The 16,464-nt window shown below is 34.9% G+C and overlaps 1 protein-coding gene across 7 annotated transcripts in view; it reads right to left on the bottom strand.

Annotated features, from left to right (window-relative positions):
• The window catches only part of NBEA (neurobeachin), a gene marked incomplete at its 5' end in the record, with an annotated part of 512,607 nt that overhangs the window by 410,401 nt on the left and 85,742 nt on the right, over positions 1-16,464 (bottom strand). For all 7 annotated transcript variants that reach the window (XM_082765401.1, XM_082765407.1, XM_082765402.1 and 4 more), the window contains 4 exons: positions 2,939-3,060; positions 7,166-7,261; positions 7,506-7,606; positions 13,092-13,323. In XM_082765401.1, the coding sequence (XP_082621527.1) occupies positions 2,939-3,060; positions 7,166-7,261; positions 7,506-7,606; positions 13,092-13,323 (551 nt within the window). The remainder of the gene's footprint in view (positions 1-2,938; positions 3,061-7,165; positions 7,262-7,505; positions 7,607-13,091; positions 13,324-16,464) is intronic.

Raw genomic sequence — 16,464 nt, 5'->3', positions numbered from 1 at the left:
GGGTCTCTGGACAATTCTTTCTGTACTCACTTAGCACATGGATCATACCTAGGGTGACTTGAAGTAGTCAGCATGGATTTACAAATTGGAAACCATCCTTGAGCAAACAGATAACTTAATATGATGAGATGACTGGCTTGGTGGATGAAGCTGTGGATATTGTTTATCCTGATTTTTTGCAAAGATTTTTCAACATTCTATCATAGTGAATGTATCAGATGAAAAATGATCTATGTAAGTAGACCGAGGCAGTCTGAAAAGTGGCTGAAATGCTGGGCTAAAAGTGATATTGTCAGTGGTATTGAGTCCAGTTGGAGGACAGTTGCTATCAGAGTACCCCAGGGGTCAATGCTGGGTCCAATCTTGTTCATCTTCATTAACCTGAATGGTGGGGTAGAGTGCATCCTCACCAAGTGTAGAGATGATACAAAAATGGGAAGAGTGGTTGATATACCATGAAAGTGTACAGCCATTCAGAGGGACCTTGTCAGGCTCGAATAATGGGCTAAATATCTCATAAAGATCAACAAAGGAATGTCCAAAGTCCTATTCCCGGGGAGAAAACACCTCAAGCAGCAATAGATATTGGGGACCAAGCAGAAATTAGCTTTGTAGAAAGGGGCCTGGTGGTCCAGGTGGACTGTAAGCTGATCACAAGCCCATATGGCACCCTTGTGTAAAGAAGGCAAATGGCATGCCAGACCACATTAGGAAGAGCATGGACAACAGGTCAAGGAAGGTGGTCCTTCTCCTCTCCTCAACACTGCTGAGGCCACACCTGGAGTACTGTGTCCAGTTCTGTGCTCCCCAGTACAAGAAAGATGTGGACATACCAGAGAAAGTCCAGCAAAGGACCACCAAGATGACTGAATAATCAGTCTCTAACTTGAGGAGAGGATCAAAGGACTATTAAGTCTTGGAGAAATGACTATTAAACCTTGGAGAAGAGAATTCAAAGGGGGCAGGAGGATCTTATCCACATGTAATACCCGAAGGGTGGAGACTAAAGATGACAGAGCTAGAGATGACTTCTTAATGGTATCCAGTGACAGTATGTGAGGCAACAGGCACAAATTGAAATACAGGAAATTCCATTTAAATTAAAGTAAAAAAAAAAAAAAATCTATTTTGAGGTCAAACACTGGAATGGGTTGCCTGGAGAGGTTATGATGTCTCCATTCACGAACAGACTCAAAATCTGACTGGACAAGGTCCTGAGGAACCTACTGTAGCTGACCCTGTGACCCTGTTTTCAGCACCTCTGTTTCAAAATCAGTCTTTAAAGTTTTTCATGCAAGTACATTACTGTTTTTGTTGTTGTTGTTTTGGTTTGTTTGTTTTTTTTTTGTTTGTTTGTTTGCTTTTAAAAAGTCAAGATTCTTTAAAAGATGACTTTAAAGAAGAAACAATGAAGAGTTAATTTGTACGATACATGTTACACCTAGTTAAACAGAAGAAGATGTTACACGATCAAAAAGCATATTCAAAACAGAAGAAATCATTGCTTTAGTTTCTTGTTTTTATTGCCTCTCCATTACTCAACCTCTCATGGCAAAATGTAAAATCTACCTACAGAAGCTTAGATGGTAATTTAATTTGAATACTTTTCCTTTTCTTAATTATTAATTATGACTCAATTTAAGATACTATATGAAAACAACAAGTATTTGCATTGTTCCCTAATTTCCTCCTGAGGCTAGCAGATTCAGGTTCTCTTATTACATACAGTCATATTACATTCAGTCTCAGTTTTGGTATGTGATTTATGTAAGACTGATTCTTTTCAGTGTCTCATATGAAGCACTTGCAAAGTTTCAACTTGTTAGTCATAGAAGTTTCATGTCCTATGCTTGATAATCTCATTTTACGTATACCCCATAATAAGAGGTAACAAAAGAAAGTGAGACACCGAACTACAATTAGAGTGTGTGTGTGCATACACACGTGACACAGAGATAACTCATTCATTTAGCACAGATATGCCCAAAGGTTATTTAAAAAGTGTGAACATGTAGCAAAATATGTATGTTTATTAAAGATGTTATCTTTTAAGTGCTACAATAAGAGAGTTCTCCACATATTGTGGCTATACTTTCTCCTCAAGCTTCCCAACTGCGATAAGAAAATATAGACTATATTTTGATATGTTATAGACTATATATAGACTATATTTTGATATGTTCTGGGTTATTTGACTCAAAACAAGAAAACCTACACATCACTCATGGGGAAAAATAAACTAAACTAAAATAAAAAAAGGTTTCCTTACCCTGTTAGACTTTTTATTCTAATAAATGTAATAAATAGAGATTATATTAAGTTACTTATCATAGTTGTCATACCACCTATGGACATTTTCAAAAGAAAACATTGGAAACCTTGTGGTTGTAGCTAATAAGAAGTATATTCATAAAAATACTATTTAGAGTGTAATTTTAAGGTGAAGCCAACCCAGAACACTCTTTGGAAGAAAGAAATTCAGATGTTCTTTGAGAACTCAAAGTGCAGCTTAGCAGGGTTCATTTACTGCTATGTTTAAAAAACAACACAAAACAAAACAAAACAAAAAACACAACACAAAACACTATAATCAAAGAAAAATGTTTATTAAAGAGGGATTTTGTGGCAATTAGAGTACGCGTGGCAATTATTCTAATATGACATATATTCATATATATGACAATATGACATATATTCTATATGTCACTTCTCAGCAGAAAAGTGAATACAGGCTACAGTTGTGGATAAGAAGTCTAAATCAATATATTTTAAAATGGAATGAGAACTAAGCCTCCTCTGACACAGAAAATATGAAGTATACAATCTGCAGATATTTTGGAGGGAAAAAAGCATGTAAGAAACTAAAGACAAATTTAAAAAATAAATGGTTATTACAAAGCCAAAAGAAGCTATAACTAAAAGGTTATAAGCTACTTACCAGTAGAGATAGGGTTTATCCTTATCCACGTTGATATTGTTTAGTGGGTCCATACGAAACCAGGTGTTAAGAGTAAACCCATTTTGATAAGGCCACTTAGCAATAGGAGGCAATGCAATTGCCTAAAAAAGAAAAAAAGGAAAAAGATTAAGGAAACAGTAAGTCAAAAAAATATTTTTGAAAAGTACTGTTAAAGATAATGTCTTTCTGGATTTCTACCATAAATCTGCAGATTTTCTCTAACACTCAAATACCAAAGATGATTTAAAAACTTTAAATAGTGTTTTTGAATAAATGCATTAGTTTCCATTCATTTTAAAATACTATAATTTTTAACTATTCAAATTTACTGATAGAGGACATGAAGTTACATTTGTGAATGGGCAATATTAAGAGGAAAAAAAGAGGAAAATGACATGCATAAATTAAAATATAAATTTGGCATTTGGTAAGTATTAATGTCATCTAGAAACCTAAACGGTAAGATCAACTTAATCTCAAAATGCAGTAAAACAGAGATTCACTTTTAAAACTATAGTATAAAAAAAGGTTGTTCTCTGAAATCTTAGAGCACTATGACTTTTCTTTTCCTACAAACACTTAGAAAGAAACAAAATCTTACCTCCATAGTTAAATAAATTAATAATAAAGCATGACCTGGAAGAAGTTTTTTGTTTTGTTTTGTTTTGTTTTGTTTTGTTTTGTTTTGTTTTCCAAGCTTTATTTCTCTGGGCTGAAGGACTGACAAAGAGATTTCCACAAACTTTTTTCTTTATACCTGAGCACTGCCCTGAAACATTTACCTTTGAAGGAAGACTTTCTTTAAGGAGGAAATTGGACAAGATGAACTTCTGAGGTCATTTAAAATATTTTTTCTATGATACCAGTAAAAGAAAAATATTTTTCACTGAGTATGATAACTATACACAAAGTAAAGTCATATTCAATTTTTAAGTTAAGATACTCGGTTAGACCAGATGACCTGCAGAGGTCCAACCTCAACCATTCTGTGATTCTGTTCGATACTTTCTAGTCCTTCAATCACAGTTAAAAATACTTGTATATAATAATATATATATAATACATAATATACATATATAATATATATTATAACATATAATAATATTTAGTATTATTATATATATATAATACAGGATCATTAGTATCTGTATCAGCACGGTATCTATGCTGATTCCATGCAAAATACTACTACCAGCAACAAATTCCTTTACTCTTTAAAATGAGAATGGGCACAAATCTATTGACAATAGAGACAAAAGATTCTAGGACTCACACTAAGATTCTACACTGTATTTTCTGTAGTAAAATACATCAGAAAAGTGCAAGACAATTGCTGAAGGAGTTTTAAGAACAGATAAATGGGTAATTAAGAATAGGGAACTCAAAGTAATTTTTTTAAATTTGATACAGCAATATTCTCAGCTTATGCTAGCATTTGACTAGATAAAATAAATAACATAAATTATGCTACTAGCCTGCTACTGTTTGCTCAATACAAAACATTTCAAGGAAATGCTCTGGCGTAGAACTCCTGCCTCCTGTGAGAGAATTCCCTGCATGAAACAGGGGAAAAGGTGTTTGATGACAAACAGGAATAATACCTGGGAATGGTACCACCATCATAGGGTGTCCTCCTAATGGAGTGGCTAATGTTTTGCTACTGGAATAGACTGGTGATGTAACACGGTTCTGGGAGGAGACCTTCAGTTGTAATACTAAAACAGCTCTCACCAGCAGTTCATTATTGGTGCAGCAGACTTCTAAGCCCTTTCATATTACCACTGAAGTTTTGGTTACATGTGGAGAATGCACCCAACTTTAAAGATATTTATCACGCCTGGTAAACATGATGCTATTTCTCTGTGTTGATACTGATGGCACCAATGCCCATCACAACTGAAAATCTCAATTCAATGCTTGTAAACTAAGTCCTTTTCTCTAACAAAATGTTTGTTGCTGGGATCATTTTATAAATCATTTCCTCCAGACCACTTCAGAGAATGACTCCTCTCTAGAATTTCATGGTATAATACAACACGGACTGCTCAAGAAACATAAATTTGAAACTTGTAATTCTTGATTTACAGGTGCAGTCAGTGATGAGCGGTATATGAAAAGAGATCCAGATCAAGAAAAGACGAATGACTACTATGCGTTTCAATCAAGAAACTTTACGCCACTGTACAATTGTCAGTACTGAAAACTGAATTTTCAATATGATTTCCAATAACTGATGAAAATTGCTGCACCTCCTTAGATGGGGATGAATATTTGAAATTCTTGCCCTGAAAAGATTTTTTTTTGTATACATACATCTAACAGAAAATGGAATTTAAGATAGACATTTAATCAGGATTTGCCACCGAAGCCCAGAAATGTCACAGCAGTGTATGTCATAATAGAAATTCATATTTTACAACAGCTTTACTTTTGGAGCAGGAGAGGTTAACCGTGGTTTTAACATTGCAGTACCAAATGAAATTCTCTCTTTCAGAACTCAGCTATTAATTCTTCACTCAATCCACCCTATGTAATTCTGTCTGAGCAGCTAAATATAAAACAAGATGAGGGAAGTAATATAGACAAAAAATACCCCAGGTGAAAAACAGCTATTTTCAGGCGGTTTATTTCCCCGATGAAATCTGCCATACCAACAGCTGTATTGACAGAGAAGAGATGGTGGTTTAAGCATGAAGAAAACTATCAGAGCTATTGCTAGATGTTGCACCTGGGTTGGGGCAATCCCAGACAGAAGTATAGACTGCGTGAACTCATTGAGAGCAGCCCTATGGAGAAGGACTTGGGGGTTCTGGTGGACAAAAAGATTGACATGAGGCAGCAGTGCACGCTTGCAGCCCAGGAGGCCAACTGTATCCTGGGCTGCATCAACAGAAGAGTGGGCAGCAGGTCAAGGGAGGGGATTGCGCCACTTTACTCTGCCCTTGTGAGGCCCAATCTGTAGTGCTGTGTCCAGATCTGGGGCCCCTAGCACAAAAAGGATGTTCATCTGTTATAGCGGGTCCAGAGGAGGGTTACGAAGTTGATCAGAGGCCTGGAGCACCTCTCCTATGAAAAAAGGCTGAGAGAGCTTGGGTTGTTCAGGGTGAAGAAGAGAAGGCTCTGGGGAGACCTCTTTGTAGCTTTTCAGTACTTTAAGGAGTCTTATGCAAAAGATGGGAGAACAACTTTTTGCTCAGTAAGATAATGACATGACAAGGGCAAATAGTTTTAAACTAAAAGAGGGGAGATGTAGATGGTTAGGAGGAAGGAGGAAATTCTTCACTCAGAGTGTGAGGCACTGGGATGGGTTGCCCAGAGAAGCTGTGGATGCCCCATCCCTGGAGGTGTTCAAGTCCAGGTTGCACAAGGCCCTGGGCAACCTGATCTAGTGGGTGGCATCCCTGACCATGGCAGGGGGGTTGGAACTAGATGATCTTTAATGTCCCTTCCAACCCAAGCTGTTCTATGATTCTATGAAACGTTTCCAAGTTCTACCATGAGCTTATACCATTCCATACCAAAACATACTCAAATTTGTATTTATCTCTTTTTTAACGTTTGTATTTACTGCCTTAATAAACATATTATTAGATCTGTACACAATATTTGGATTTATGTGCAGGTTTTCTGAAACTGGATTTATGTGCACATTTTCATGCACTAAAGAGAGAAAATCCATTAGATTTTCCTTTTTAAGAGTTTTGTTGTAATGATTTATCTCAAAAAGTAAAGCCAGAAGTAGACTACATTTAACTCACTGCCTTGAGGGAAAAGAATCAGCTGGAGGAGTTCAGACAAGTAGAGAAAAAAAAAAAAAAAAAAGGCTTTCTGACTAAATTGTCACTTTAAAATGTCATTGTGATGATATGCATAAGCATATCACTACATTTTCTTCAAGCTTTATGTAATATATTATCAATTATATTATTCAAATCAAATAGGGTTATTCTTTGGAATTTTAAGTTTTCACTGTAATAGTAATTTCTGCAGTCAAAAACTTCTATTTGACATTCTTGTCCTCTCAAGTTTAACTTCTCAACACTACAACTACCTTGCAAACCTATGGAAGGCAAGGTCTGTGATACTCAGGACTGTAATTCCCCTTGTGTTTCCCTTGCAAGAATTTCCAAATTCAAACTAAAAGAAACGCAAATAAGGAGCAATCTATTTGTTCCTCAAATCGTACTATTTTAGTTGAAAACTTACTGCAGCACTACAGCCTGGGAAGTTGAAAAAGGTATCAGGCCCATGTCTCTGTGGCATCTGATTAAGGACTGATAATAGCTTAACCGCATGTCTTGGCTGTGAAAACAAGAAAATTGCAGAGAAGTCAATATTTTTGTACTCTCTAAGCTATAATGGTAACTGGACGGTTTTCAAACAACACAGCAAATTAACTCTATAGTAGTTAGCTAAACTACTTCATAAACATATGTTCAATCAACATAAAAAAAAATATTCAAGCTTATATGTCCCAGAAGACAATTTATGTTAACTTCAGGCTCTAATGGAATGACACTTAATGCTTTATCTGATCACAGCTTACCCAGATTCCATTTTCGCCTCGAAGCATGCTGAACAAAAGCTTCAACTCTTTGACAGTGATGCTGTAGCTGGCAAGAACCCCCAACATATCAACTAGAAGATCTTCAAAGGAAAATAAAGTTATTCTGAACTCTGAATTTCATTGTTTTGACAAAAAAAAAAAAAAAAAAAAGAAAAGAAAAAAGCTGCAAGCATTAATACCTTTAAACATAAGTGTATTCACAAATTCTAAAAGTCAAACTTTGTGGCCTTAAATATTTTACAAAGGATTTCATATTCTCATTGTTTTAACAGTTTTAAAAATAAATGCACATTTGCAGTTTTAGATGTTATATCACACTTTGAACAAAGTATCTATTAAATTTATGAAGAATTAATTCTTTCTCTTTTATAATATTCATTATGAACTTATTGTTTGCTTCTTTCTCTTACATAATATGGGATAAGGATTTCTTCATTCCTCTGTAGATAGTATTTTTCAGACATTTCAGAACTAAAAGTTGCTTGACATCATTCTTTAACTTAAGTACTTTATACTGAGAACTTGCATGGTTCCCATGGCTTTGCTAGTGATACTTCCAACTTTTATCAAAAAAAACAAACAAAAAAAACCCACAACTAACCAAGCAAAACAATCTTAGTGAGAAAAAAAAAAAGACCACAGTATAAAGAATTCATCAAAAATTTTAAATTTTATGTAATACTGATTTCATTTAAACATTGCAAAATCCATATAATTTTAAAGTAATAGCATTATGTAGCTTGCCTATCAGAGAACATTGGGTTTAAAATTACTGCTAGATTTTATTATAAAATATAGAATTTCATTTTAAGAATCTGTTAGTTTAGGGGATGCTGGACCTTGCTTTACACTCTGCATTTTCTTCTGGAATAAACAGCACTACTAATGATTACTACTGCCTTTAGCAGAAGGAAAAACAAGCTGCACATCTTAGCAGATGTTGCATAAGAAATTTAATTCAGAGATCAAACTGCGGAGTACAGATTTTTCAAAACAAAAAAAAAACACAACTTAACAGAATCAGCATTAACAATCATTTTGAATTTCTTCACCACTCAACAATCAGAAAATCCTCCCCATAAGCCTTTCAGAAGACATTATTAAGCTAGTATATTCTTTGCAGGTCTTCATGTTCTCTTTGTTCACCAGTGAAAGGATGACTCTTGAAGGTGATGACAAAAAGTAGTGTTAAAAATATTCATCCTTTAGATATTTTGTTTTTAAGAAATTTTATCTGCAAATACCTACATATGCATTTTTGTGTAAAACCACCAATATCTATTTACTTGTGCCACTATGAAAGCAGCCTCTGGTCCTACTCAACAGGCATGTGTAAAGACTGAAATAACATATAATTTGCAGGAGACATACTAAGCTGTTCCATGTGTGAAACTGCATGTCAGGAAAAGCAAAATAAAACATTGTGACTTGCAGTCATTTTCACCAAAAGATCTAATTACGTCCCTAATGCTGATGTATAACCATATTTTTTCCTTTCTCTAAATAGTTTACTTGAGAGTTTAATAAATACTCCTTTTAAAATTAGTAGCAGATTGTATTTGTAACAGAATTTCTTACAGGAAAGCAAAATAAAGTGAATACAAAAACTCTTGTATATTATATGATGGTGAATTCTATGATCCAGCTCATCCTCTAGTACCTACAAACATTTGTCCCTTTCACTGTCCAGTCTCTAGCATGCAATGTGAAACTGGCAGTGATTATACCTATTGCACATGATCAGAAACTGAGAACAATAATACACTGAAAACTCAAAAAGAGAAATCAGCATGAATGAATACCAACCTTCAGCTGAGAATTTCCCGATTTTTATTTTGTAGCCTTAGGTTGTGTTTTAAATCAAGCTACTTCATGTAAACATGAAATACATGTCTATAAGCAATGAATAAAAAGTTGATAGAGAAAAAGAAATATAAATTCCCTATCATTGTATCCCTGGGTTAAACAAAGATCGCGAAGATTGAAGTCCAGTGGGGAACAAGCGAAGATAAAGAAAGGAACATCCTTGAAAGTCAATGTAATTATGCAACTTAAAAATACTACTTTTAACACATAAAAAACAAACAAACAAACAAACAAAAAATTATTTCTTGTTTCAATATAACAAGAAGAACAAAAAAAGTACTCTAATAATACATAGCTTTATTCGTATGTATTAGAATCTAATATAAGAGTCAGTCTACCTCTGGTTTATAATCATAATTGTCCACTCATCTATAAAGGAGCAAGGGCTGCAAACATATTATAACTGTTTGTTGTTGTTGTTTTTAATGTTTTCTTCATTTTCTGTAATATTAAATATGATCACATATATAACTGGTATCTATGATCTCATTTCAGAAATGAGAAAGGCCAGAAGGAGAAAGCAGGCACCGTTTCTCATTTTTAAAGCATTTCAGATATGTACTGAATGGAACAGATTTCTGTTAATGGCACTTTCTGAATACTTTCATGCTAAGCAGTTTATACATGCTCTATAAATTCACCAGAAAGCTTGAAGAAATGCTTAATTCAGTCGTTTCATATGAAAATACAATGGTAAAAGAGCCTGCCTGTCTCTCAAGTAAACTAAGCATATATCAAAGTGAATAGTATGGCATTAACTTTAGAAGACATATTAAACTGTTTTGGAAACACAACTTCAGAAAAACTACCTCATGCCTCCTTAAATGCCTCCTTAAACAGCCAGCCATGAAATTGTGAATTTTAACTCTGTTTGTGAAGTAGATCGATTTTTATGGGCTGGCAACAGAGAATGTGAGAATTTTGATGCTTTTATTATGGATCCAGTTGGAAGAGAAATGCTTGTTAACAGTCTGTTAATGGCAGAACAGTCCAAAAGTAACATTTTTGCTTAGAAATTAGGAACTGTTTCAATACTTAAGAATTTGATTCCAGAAATTTCAGAACAATTACCTACAGCACCACAACAAAAGTACAGCAAATAAAATGGGGCTCAAGGGAGACACATCCATTCAGTATAGGTTAGGGTTACGTTCACCATTCAGACTGCTCTGAAGTTACTAGAGATGTGTTATCTCAAGGAATCTCACTGAGCAGATCTGCATCACTACGCATCAAAGAGAAATAAATGAGGGATCTGTAAAAACTGAATCCCTCATGGAAAATCTTGTGCAGCTGTTAATAAAAACGTTTGCCAATCACCTATGTGAATATTTCAGTAATCTTTTTGCCTTAACCATTGATAAATAGCCTGATCATCTCCTCTCTTAGTATAACAGATTATCACAGTGCCCAGATGACTTGTGGTGGATAACGCTTCTGGAAAACAAATTGGAATATATGTGGCAATAATTTCATTTGGATTTCAATCAAGAGTCAAGATGATTAAACTTTTATTCTTGACCACACAATCTGAAAAATCTCAAGAAGAGGGATATCTAAAGTGCTGAGACGCTTCATAATCTGATAGTTTTCATCTGAACAGACAGACAAGTTTTTCTCACTGAAAAAGATTGAGTACATTTTTGTTTGCTGTTCTCTTACTTTCATAAAACAGAGGAAATTAGCTTCGGGTTTAGACTGGTCCTAAAACACTGCTGTCATGACATAATAGAGGTTATACTTGTCTCTTCTGTTTAAACCTTATTTAGGTTTAATCACAACATTTCAGGAGGAAACAGGTGAGATGACCTGAAATCAAACAAACAATCCCTCAAAACATATAAAAAACCAAAATCAGGAAGCCTCTCTCTTTTGCAGATGATAAGTCAGTTGCAAACATTAGGATTTTTGGTATTAACCTCTTAGGAAGAAGCACTAACACAGCTCTTGTTCAAAACAGCCTCTCTGAACATTCAAAACCATTTTGCCACAAAATTTCTTATTTTATCCTTAGGTTTTGGAAAGTTCATTGAAACACTTGGGGCAAAACAGTTCTACAATCATCTACAGTTAGTCATGACTTCAGCATGTACATATCAGATTAAGAAACAAAGATAATGCAAAAATAGTTACTGATTTCTTCATCAAGTGCCTACTAGTTATTATTGACTAGTTATTGGATGACCATATCCATCTCTTCTCACAGAGGCCACCCCTGCAGCCTCCCTGCTACCAAGTCCTTGACACATTAACCCAATTCATTAGGGTACCTCAAAATGAATAAATTTTAATTAGTATGATTCCTGGTTTTTATGAGTAAAATCCTGATAAACTTCAAAACAGTAATGTCTGTTTTCATCAACTAATGTCATATTTAACATGAAATAAACAATATCGTTCCCTTACTTTCCCTTATCTTACTATTCTGACATATTTACCAGTCCTGGAAACAAAATGTACTTGGTGAAAATCGTTAGTTTGTGAATCTATTGATCTGTTATACTCTAGTCTGAATCTCATGGTAGAATATTTAACATTACACTTCTGGTTTTAGCATTTGCACATACATTTTTAATGACTGAGTTGCTCACTAACACCTTGAAATATAGAATTTACAGCTTTTTCAAATACTTAACAGTTAACACGATACTTAACACAAATACTTAATACTTAACACCTTTATACTGAAAAAAAACAAAGATAAAAACATTCTTGAATAATTCATATTTCATGCTGCTGTTATCCTCTTCTTGTTTCTGGTCTGAAATCCTCACTGGTTTATTGTTCCACAAAGTCTATATATCTGCCAGGAATCAGATCATTACCTAAAGTCTTAAGAGTTAGAATTATGGAAGAAAAACCTCTTCAATCTTTCAAAAGCGCCTCACAATTTAAGTATATTAGAAGTCCCCAGCTATATAAAGATGAAGAATTACCTTCACACTTAGTTGAAAGAAAATGCTTAAGTTTATCCCCAGTAAAAATAAGGCGTAGATAAGTAAGCACATGTAGCTCTTGGCTGTCATATTTAAACTAGACAACCCAACCTGCTTTTCTAGCCAAATCATTCAGGATTACCCTATTACTGAGCAGATGTAGTATGGAATGACAAACTCCTTCAAAAGTAATGTGGAAACCTTAGCTATGCAAGAACTACATCAGATATTTTCAGTGAGCAAAGAATGCTACATTTTCTACTGTAAAAAATTTCAGGCCATTAAAATTCACAAGTACAAACAACAGAGACATTATAGGGAGCACAGCTATACATTATTAAATGATGTACAGAAATAAACTGTTTAATATAATCCATATATCCAGTATTCATATATATGAATAATTTCTGATATGCTATCAGATGTGGCTCACATTTAAAGCAGGTCATAACAATACTTCAAGCATCATAATACTAATTCAAACTGATAAATGCATTTCAAAACTAATATATTACCTTGAAAGGTAACAAGCCTAAACAGGTTGACAGTTAGTTTAGACAGTTATCTACATATATTCTAAAATAACAATGCCTTTTCTTTCCTTCATTTTTTCTAAAACTGATAAAAATTCTGACTTGATAGCAGTCAGAAAAAGCAAAATATTACTTTAAGTGAAAAACGAATTATCCCCAAACCCTCCATAATCAGAATAAGTTGACAGTTAAGCAATATAAGAATTATTTTATCAGTTGGTAATTTATACCTGCAATCATGTCGTCCACAGTACTCATCTTCAGCAGTACCTGTTCAATTAAGCCAACTTCCGTGCTAGTCTGTAAATTACGGACACTTTTACGTAGAATTGCTGTGAACATACTCCAGATTTCAGCTTGGCATGTTACATCACAGTGCTCCAAAAGCTCTGACATGCATGTAATGCTCTCTGCATCTTGGATTATAAAGTTCATCTCCAGATCAAATTCACCACCAACCAGCTACAAAAGAAAACAAGAACAACATTACAACATGAAATACATAGCTTAATGACTTTCATACCTGCACTGTGATCAACACCTAATATTTTTTTATGGTGAGGGAGGTACTTTTGACAAAGAAACTCACAGTTATGATCAGCTGTGAGTTTGATCAGTTTGATGTCACAGCAGACTGATAATCATGCTATGCAAAACATATCTTGTACAAAATATACCCACTACTAGCATAAAATATGACCTTCAATGTTGTAACAGTGCTGAATACAACACTTTCACAAAATAAAATCAAAAGATATTTGAAATATTCCTTGCTGTAAAGTAACTGAAAGGGTAGCCTGGCCCAAAGTGAAGTAGTGGAGAATCTGCAGAAACTGAAAACCTAAAAAGTAACTGAAGCTTTCCCACATTTGTCGGAAGAGAAATTTACCTGCAAAAAGACACTGAAAATAACTTAGCTATATTACCTCTTGATATAACACAACGCTTGACCTTGCATGTTTTCAAGATTTTACTGCCCTTCCCTCTATACCACCCAAACCTCTGTGCAGTCATCTGCAGAATAAGAATCAGTGAACTGCACTGGACCAAACGAACCATGGAAAACGTGCTAATTATACCACAGGACAATTCATCATGTGGCCATGTAAACCTGCTGCTGGTGTAGGGAGAAACAGCACTGGGAAAGGAACAAGCACTCAGATGAAGAGCGATTTAACAGCAGCACTGATAAAACTTCAGCCTGATTCCTATCTACCTGGCTAAGTGCCAAATGCTATCTAATGCCCTGAATTCCAATTAAGTGGCACAACTAGTGGGCACATTTTAGGAGGAAAAAAAAAAAGGTGTAAGTAAAAATCTGAAAAAAAAACAAGTCAAGACTAAGACTATCTTAAAGCAGCTGAACTCACCATGTCACCAATCCCAAACAAATAGCCACTTGTGTAATTTTAAGAACATAAACTCTGAAAATCTGACCGAACAGTATATAAAACTCAGCTTAAAAATAAGCTAAGCTTGCCCTTTAATGGCAAAAATACCTTTCAGTTTTGAAGGAAAAAAAATCCTAGTAGGATTGTTTAATTCTGAAAGTACCAATATTAAACTTCAATAACTAGAAATATATTACCTAATTCAGAAGACAAAAACACAAAATAAATTAATTCTCGAATAAGTTTAAGACAATCTTTTCTGTTTGTTCCAGGTAGGTATATAATTAAAATTGCAGTAATATTTTTAATTAAAGACATTCAATGAACTCAAGTGCATAATTTCAGTGGTAATTTTTAAAACAAGGCTATTTCATAGTTCATTAAAAAGAAGGTTGTATATTGCTTTCAAATTAAACTCCAAATAAGAAGCAATATGAAATAATATGCAAACTTTTTTTTTTTTTTTTATAGATAAACCTATCCAAATGCTCAGTCTTCCTTCAGTTCCAATCTATAGAAAATTAATACAACTAAGCAAGGATTAGCTTTGGCTTCTACCCTGAATGTATACCTATGCACCCTATGGAACTGTTGTTTTCTTTCCATTTCTTTCTATGCAGGTAATCTAGGATGAACAAATTTTATTTGGGAGATACTCTAAAGCCATCTGAACCCAGACCTTGTCAACCTGTGGCCCCATTTGAGCAGGGGGCATTGGACCAGGTGACCTCCATAGGTCTCTTCCAACCTCAACTATTCAACTATTATTCTATAATTATATTTAGATACACAACTTTCAGATACCTAACATAGGCAAGATGAATCCCACTCTTTGTTTTTGAGAACATAGATCTAAAAGCAACAAAAGAATAGCAGTATCTCTATCAGATTGCAGAGGTTCAGTATAGACTAATCTCATTTTCCTCATATGCTGTTTATCATAAATTAACACAGCATGGGCAAAACTGACTAAAATAATGCACAAGACTAAAATCCTATGCACAAACAAATGCTGGGTGGAGAATGTATTGAGAGCAGTCCTGAGGAGAATTACTTGGGGGTGTTGATGAGAAGCTTAACATGAGCCAGCACTGTGCGCTTGCAGCACAGAAAGCCACCCATGTCCTGAGCTGCATCAAAAGCAACGTGGCCGGCAGGGCGAGGAAGAGGATTGTCCCTCTCTACTCTGCTCTCGTTAGACCCCACATGGAGCCCTGCATTCTATTCTGGGACTGCTAACATAAGAAGGATATTGACCTATTAAGGCAGGTCCAGAGGAGGGCCACAATGATGATCAGAGGGCTGGAGTACCTCTCCTATGAAGACAGGCTGAGGGAGCTGGGGTTGTTCAACCTGCAGAGGAGAAGGCTCCAGGGAAACCTTTAAGCCTTCCAGTACCTAAAGAGGGCCTACAGGGAAGCTGGGGAGGTACTCTTTTCAAGTGGAGTGATAGAACAAGGAGTAACCACATTAAACTGAAAAAGGGTAGATTTAGATTAGACGTTAGGAAAAAATTCTTCACTCAGAGGGTGGTGAGGCCCTGGCACAGGTTGCCCAGTGAAGCTGTGCACGCCCCATCCTTGGAGGTGTTCCAAGGCCAGGTTAGATGGGGCTTTGGGCAACCTGGTGTGGTGGGAGGTGTCCCTGCCCAACCATGGGGGTTGGAATTAGGTCATCTTTAGGGTCCTTTCCAACTCAAACTATGTTATAAATCTATTAAAATTATTCAGAGTATTTTCTTGCTAATGTAAATTAATATACTGATTTCTAAACTTTAAAACACTTAAATAGAGCTCACTATCAATCTGAAGCGATGTATCAATTTGAAGTATGTTGTCAGTTCTATTAAAAATAAGATGTCTGTATATTTAAAACAGAGAATCTGTATCAATAATACAATGAATGGTAAAATTGGTTTCACTGAAGGTGTTGTACTGGACTACAGACTATCCAGTAAGTATTAAAATTGTTATACTTGTCCATCTGTCAGCAATAGATTCATAGTCTATCAGTGACTGTTTATTTCACTACAAAGAACATTAAAATATAATCATAGAATCATTGAGGTTGGAAAAGACCTCCAAGATCATCTGGTACAACCATCCCCCTACCACCAATATCACCCACTAAACCTGATTTGCCCCTAACAACGATATAAACAAATCTAGACCACTAACAATGATCACAATTATTAAAATCAACCTCTTCAATA

The sequence above is a fragment of the Aythya marila genome (genome assembly GCF_965140915.1).
Source record: "Aythya marila genome assembly, chromosome: 1".
Classification (NCBI taxonomy): Eukaryota; Metazoa; Chordata; class Aves; order Anseriformes; family Anatidae; genus Aythya; species Aythya marila.
The sequence above is the reverse complement of the archived record's forward strand: the minus strand, read 5'-3'. Positions and strand labels throughout refer to the sequence as shown.